The following is a 6,319-nucleotide window of genomic DNA, read 5'->3' as shown; positions in this document are numbered from 1 at the left end:
CCAGTAGCTGCTGACCACACAATCTGCCCCCGCGGAGCACCATGTCCCGTACTCCAGTCACACGCAGAGCTGCAGCACACGACCTGCTGGTTCAGCAACCCCCAGCCGTTCAGAAACTACAACCCCCAGAATACTCCTTCCACTTCTATGAACAGCCAAGTTTAGATGCTGGGAGTTGTAGTCTCACAGCAGCTGATCCCTGCTCTACACAGAGCACTTGGGGGTAGATGACCCCCCCTTTTTTTGTCTGCAGCTCAGGCAGTGAGCGGAGTGTAGATCGGTCCCCATACCTCCGGCAGCTGGAGGACGAGCGCTCGGTGGATTTTCTTGGAAGCCTCAACATCTGGGCAAACAGCGCAGGGCGCAGATATTTGCATTTCCATTACAGCGGGAGATACCGATTAACCCCACGGGCGCTGGAGGATTCCGGCACAGAGACACAAGACGACAGCTGCTTACGTCAAGGGGCTTTTATTTCTGATTACAAGAGAAGACAATTTCCTGAGCAGTAACAGTACAAGAGAAGAGCAGTGGTGTCGTTACAGTGTACCAGGGGGGCACACAGACCTCTGGCAGGTTTAAGGCACTTCACCCACCCCCTCCCAGGTAGCGAGACAACAGCACAACTAAATACATGACTGGCCCTTGTACAACACTTCCTGGCAGCAGTTCAAGCAGAAGAGGGCTGGTAGGCTCCAGTCACATCCAGAGCTGCAACTGGTTGGGGTCTGGCCACATCGGCCTTCAGGCTCTGCTTGTTCAGCACCTTCACCGCTGGGGTGCGTTGTGAGAGGTGCAGCATGCCACTAGTGCAGGGATGGCCAACCTGCGGCTCCAAAACTACAACTCCCAGCATGCCCACAGCAGGTCATGGTGGGAGTTGTAGTTTTGTAACAGCTGGAGAGCTGCAGGTTGGCCATCCCTGCACTAGTGACTGGTGCGTCCACTACATCCCCCACAACACTGTGCAGAAGTGGAGACTGCAGCTCTGGTTGTGAATGGAGACAAATCAGTACAAGGGTTTACAGAAACAGCCATTTAACCCTGGACATTAAGTGCCCCCCACTCGCCTGTGCGGTCCGCAGGACACCCCTTGACGTCTATGCTGCAGTGAAAAGGGGGAAAAAAAATTCCCAAAAAACCCCCCCCAAAAATAAAGTAACTGCAGCTCTGAAAAACCACAAAAATAATAATCCACGCCAGGTCAGGGGGAAGACGCTGCGCAGTAAGGCACAAGCAGAAACAGAACCCACACCCGGCAGCGGCACACGCCCACAACACTTTTTTACATTTTCTACCATTTTTGGTTGTTTTATGTCTTTACAATAAATAAACACAAAAATTTCACTTTTTTGATTTTTTTTTGGTTTTGTTTTTTTAAACTTTTTTCCTTCATTTTTTTCCTTTTTCATGTCCCAGGGCCATTCGGAGACCCCACACCCCAGGGAAGAAATGTTCCATCGAGCCGCCCCCTCCCCCCACCAGGGGTAATGGGCTCGTCCAAACAAAAACACTGATAGGTTTAAAAAGTCAGGGGGTCCCCAGAGAATCACAGTATCAGCGGTAACAGATTGCGTCATGATCGGCCACACATTCAGAAATGCTCACGGGGGGCACACATTTTTGCAGTGGAGTGGGCTCTTGGTGGCATTCCAGTAATGGAGGCTCAATAGTCAGACAGTGAAGGGTCCAGCAGCCCCAGAGGTCGCCTCTAACTGCACGGCAGCCATGTTGGGTAGGAGACGGCGGTGTTGGCGATGTAGTAGTTGCTGAAGTTGGCGTCGCTGACGTAGGGGGCGGGCTGGTAGTAGCAGGTGACGTTGGTGGCGTTGGGGATGATGTTCTGCTCGGCCAGCACCCGGAGGGCCAGCAGGGAGATGAGGTTGAGGGTCTGCCGGCGCTCGTGCCCCATCAGGCACACGGTGCTCTCGTTCACCACGCGCCGCAGGATCATCAGGTAGTCGTACTTGCTCTTCTCCTCCCCGATGAAGTGATTCTGGAGATAAGACTCCAGCTTCCGCTGCTGCTCGAAGATGTCCGAGAAGTCGATGAAGAAGCGGGAGCACATGTAGCGCTCCAGGGACTTGATCTGCTCCCTGTCCGCTGGCTTGAAGTCCCGCACCAGCAGGTTGCTGTACTTCATCAGGCCGCCGCCTCGGATCTCCTCCGGGTTCTTGGTAGCGATCTGCTTGTTCCGGAGGTGGCCCAGGGCGGCCTCGAAGTCGCCGTACACGCTCTCCCCGATGACGGTGGGGTGGAAGTGCTCGGACATGGGGTTCTCGGAGCAGTCGTAGTAGAAGAGCAGAGAGTCCAGCACGATCTGGAAGGAGTCCACGCTGAACTCAAACTGCCGGCGGATGGAGTGGACGAACTTGAGCTCGATGTTGCGGCCGTCCTTGTTGGACAGGGAGATGAGGCTCCAGCGGTCGGCCTCGGTGAACACCTTCACCAGCTTCTGCACGTACGCCTCCTTCAGGGTCACCGGGCTGATCTTCTCCTTGTTCACCCCCTTGGGTAAGAAGTTCAGGAGTAGGCCGATGACCACATCTTTCACGAGTTGGAAGTCTGCCTCGGAGGAAACGGTCACCCCGAAGATCAAGTCCAAGTCTTTGTACCCCAGCCCGTTGTCCTTCACCAGGACGTGACTGGCCGCCGAGCCATTGAGCCGGACGTCCCGCACCTTGATCCCGGCGTCCTCCAGGCGGCTGCGGACCAACTGCACAATGTCCTTCAGGGTGATCTTCAAGGTGGGGAAGTTTCCACGGCCGTGGATGGGAACCACTTCTGTAAGGAAGCTGTTAAGGCGGTCCACCTGCTCCCAGGTGAGGACGCTGCGGGCCCTGGACGGGCCGGGGGCTTCACTTCCTTGGCTTGCCATAGTTCTTGTATCACTGCGGAGTCAAGAGGAAGAGGGGTCAGTGACAAGACCAAACAAACCCAAGCAACATTACCTCTACTCCAGTCACCTCCAGAGCTGCAATACTATGGGATATCACCTTCAAACACAAGTGGCAGCAAGCAGAAGTCTGAATGCAGCTCTGGATGTGACTGGAGTAAAGACATTCCTCAGAGTCTGGATACAATAAGTGTAGTCTGACGCATTTCACAGGAGGACACCTGGATCCCCGCTATCTGGTCAAAGTCAACAACCTCCATCACAAACAGCTCAATTAGTCCAAGGTTTAATGAGCGACGGCAACAGCCCTGAAGCCGCTGTCAGGGGCACATAGGATGGGAAACCATAGGCATGCAGGCGTCTGGGGCAACCTAGGCCTGGCGCAGCTGGAGGCCTCGGCAGCACTGCAAGGCTATATTAAGGGGCTGCTCCGCTTTCACCGACGAGCACATAACCCATATGGTGACTGCATGTACTCTGGCCGCGCGCCAGCCCTCAAGCTTTTAATAGCACCCTGGCACCGAGCTGCAGGTCACTAGGGTAGGAGGCACCAGAGCCTCCGCTGCAGCCGGCTGATAACAGGGAGCAGTGCAGTGACCGACCCCCTCCACAGGGAGCGCTGCAGACGGGCACCTCAGGTCAGCGGATCAGCCCCCTGCTATGCCTGGCAAGTCCACACACGTCTAATCTGAGCGCCAGCCATAAAGGCGGCACCGAGGGCTTCAGTACAAAAACGGGACACTACATTCAGAGCGCATTTCACGTCCTCATCGTTTAAGATCTCTGCTTGCTGTCAATAAACTGAATAATTCTGGGTAAATTCAGCAATGCCATTCACTGGCTCAGGAAAGATTTGACGGAAGAGTTTGTTACAATTGTATCCAATCAATAGTGTGAGGCAAACAGCCTGGACTGCAGACTGATACATTGTAACGATCCATCAGCAGTGGCCAGGTGTGCATGCAGTCCAATCTACCAGCTGCAATACAGCGCTGACACTTCTACCCCCGCCAGCGCTGGAGCGTTATAAGAGGCTGATATCAGCCACATCTGGAGGTTATAACACTCCAGAGCTGATATAAGAGGGGGCAGAGATGTAGCAGAGCCGGGTGACACTACAGCGAGGTCCGCTCAACCCTCCTCTTCTGATTATTCACCTTCAGACTACATAGGCTCATTCTTCTCTTCTACTCCGGTCACATCCAGAGCTGCATTCATAGTTTAACTAATAGGTTAGCTGAGAAACCAACACAGCGGTACATGCCGAACACATGCAGCTCCAGAAGTGACTAGAGTACTAGAGCCAATATCAGGACAAGCAGAGCTTCCAGAAAACAGTGCGCCCAGTGAAAGTCTGCCCCCCATGACATCAGCGCCGACCACCATGATGGACCCCCCCCCCAATCCTGACAGGTTGTATCAGCATTCTTAGAATGCCGCCCTGCGGTTATATATAGTGTCGGCTGAGGCTGCAAATATGGATAACAGGACCCAGGGGACCCCACGAGGAGTTATAGTCACTGACAGCAAGCACAGATGTGGAATCTGTGGAGGAACTTCTAACTTTACATTCAGAACCCATACAGCTGATGGTTTGTTACAATGTCTCAGTCTACAGACAGCCCTCCAGCTGTTACCAAACCAGAACGAATTGTAGTTCTGCGCTAGGCGACATGCAGCGGGGGCTCCTCCGATGGGAGGCAGACCCCATAAGTGTGCTCACCCCAACCCTACAGATCCCAGGCACAGACAGCTCTTCTCCCCCCGTGCTCATCCTGACATGCATCAGCAGCACTTTACAACAGGGATCCCCCAAACCACAGGGGTCTAACTGGTCCCAGTCACCCAACAAGGGGAAAGTGGGCATCCACCTGCACAAGAGGCAGTACCAGGCCCCCCCCAAACAGGTACAGGCAGGGGGCCCAGCATCACCACCCCTTACTGAGGGTAATGCCCAGTCACAGCTGTAGAGAGGGGGGTCCCCACTATACACAGTGCCCAGGTGGAGGGAGGCATTATACACAGTGCCCAGGTGGAGGGAGGCATTATACAGCTGTGTTTGGGGGGGGGGGGGGGGGGGGGGGGGGGGGGCGCAGGATGAAGGGTCCATGTGAGAACATTATAGATGATACCAGTCCATGCTTCAGAACAGACCGGTATTAAGGCAGAGGAAGGATAGAGTACTGCCCCATACAACACACTATTATATAGCATTACATATATTATACCTCACACTGCACTATTATAGAGTATTACACTATAGGTCACACTGCACTATTATAGAGTACTACATGTATTATACCTCACACTGCACTATTATAGAGTATTACACTATAGGTCACACTGCACTATTATAGAGTACTACATGTATTATACCTCACACTGCACTATTATAGAGTATTACACTATAGGTCACACTGCACTATTATAGAGTACTACATGTATTATACCTCACACTGCACTATTATAGAGTATTACACTATAGGTCACACTGCACTATTATAGAGTACTACATGTATTATACCTCACACTGCACTATTATAGAGTATTACACTATAGGTCACACTGCACTATTATAGAGTACTACATGCATTATACGTCACACTGCACTATTATAGAGTACTACATGTATTTACGTCACACTGCACTATTATAGAGTATCTATACGTCACACCGCACTATTATATAACACCACATGTATCACACGTCCCTCTCGCCATACGGTAGCCGCACTCACCAGGCCGGACACGCGCTGAGCACAGAACACAACCTCCTTCAGCTGCAGCGAACCTCCGCTGACAGACGTCATACACACGACGCTCTGCTCTTATATACCACTGAGGAATGGCACTTCATAAGATCCTTCCGCCTCGACCGCTGCACGGGGTAGGTTATCTTCTCCGGTCCGCAGCCGCAGATAACGGATGCCGGGAACGAGGAGATAGAGGTCCCCTCCAGTGTGGTATCCACCGTCAGCCCTGGGCGCCCAGGTCAGCGGGGAACCCTTCGGACTATTTTCTCCAACTTTATGACAGTCTATAGAGAGATCAGTGCGCCTCTGTGACGTCAGGAACTGCTTGTCTGTGATTCGCCGCCGTCGTGAATAGTTACTAGGAAACCAATAAATAATGGTAGTGTCTAAACTCCATGCGCCATCAGGATTGTGACGTCACAGGGTCACGTGCAATAAATAATGGGCGCGGCCTCTCAGAGCAGCTCTAATCGAGATTTCATTCTTTTTCGCCAAGGTATGTGAGTAAGTGACTGCCCCAGAACACGTGACACCGAGCGAGCGCGGTGATAGGCTGCCGCAAAGTGAAGGCACACAGCTGATTGGATGAAATGAGTAACGACCACCCCCTCCATTTACACATAGAACGGTGTGCAAAATTGCGTCACAATCGCAAAACCAACAACACGGCT

The 6,319-nt window shown here is 52.7% G+C and overlaps 1 protein-coding gene across 1 annotated transcript; it reads right to left on the bottom strand.

The window, feature by feature from the left end:
- Window positions 1–455: 455 nt before the first annotated feature.
- LOC122930723 (terminal nucleotidyltransferase 5C-like) lies at window positions 456–5,779 on the bottom strand. Its single transcript, XM_044284289.1, has 2 exons — window positions 5,634–5,779; window positions 456–2,891 (listed from the first exon to the last, which is right to left on the bottom strand). The coding sequence occupies exon 2, from the start codon at window positions 2,876–2,878 to the stop codon at window positions 1,712–1,714; it is 1,167 nt and encodes a 388-aa protein (XP_044140224.1). The 5' UTR covers window positions 2,879–2,891; window positions 5,634–5,779; the 3' UTR covers window positions 456–1,711.
- Window positions 5,780–6,319: the final 540 nt, after the last annotated feature.

This window comes from Bufo gargarizans, chromosome 3 (genome assembly GCF_014858855.1).
Source record: "Bufo gargarizans isolate SCDJY-AF-19 chromosome 3, ASM1485885v1, whole genome shotgun sequence".
Taxonomy (NCBI): Eukaryota; Metazoa; Chordata; class Amphibia; order Anura; family Bufonidae; genus Bufo; species Bufo gargarizans.
This window is presented reverse-complemented; position numbering and strand designations above follow the sequence as displayed.

Coding starts and splice junctions, on each gene's coding strand:
- LOC122930723 (XM_044284289.1), bottom strand. CDS start 2,878: ATGGCAAGCCAAGGAAGTGAAGCCCCCGGCCCGTCCAGGGCCCGCAGC.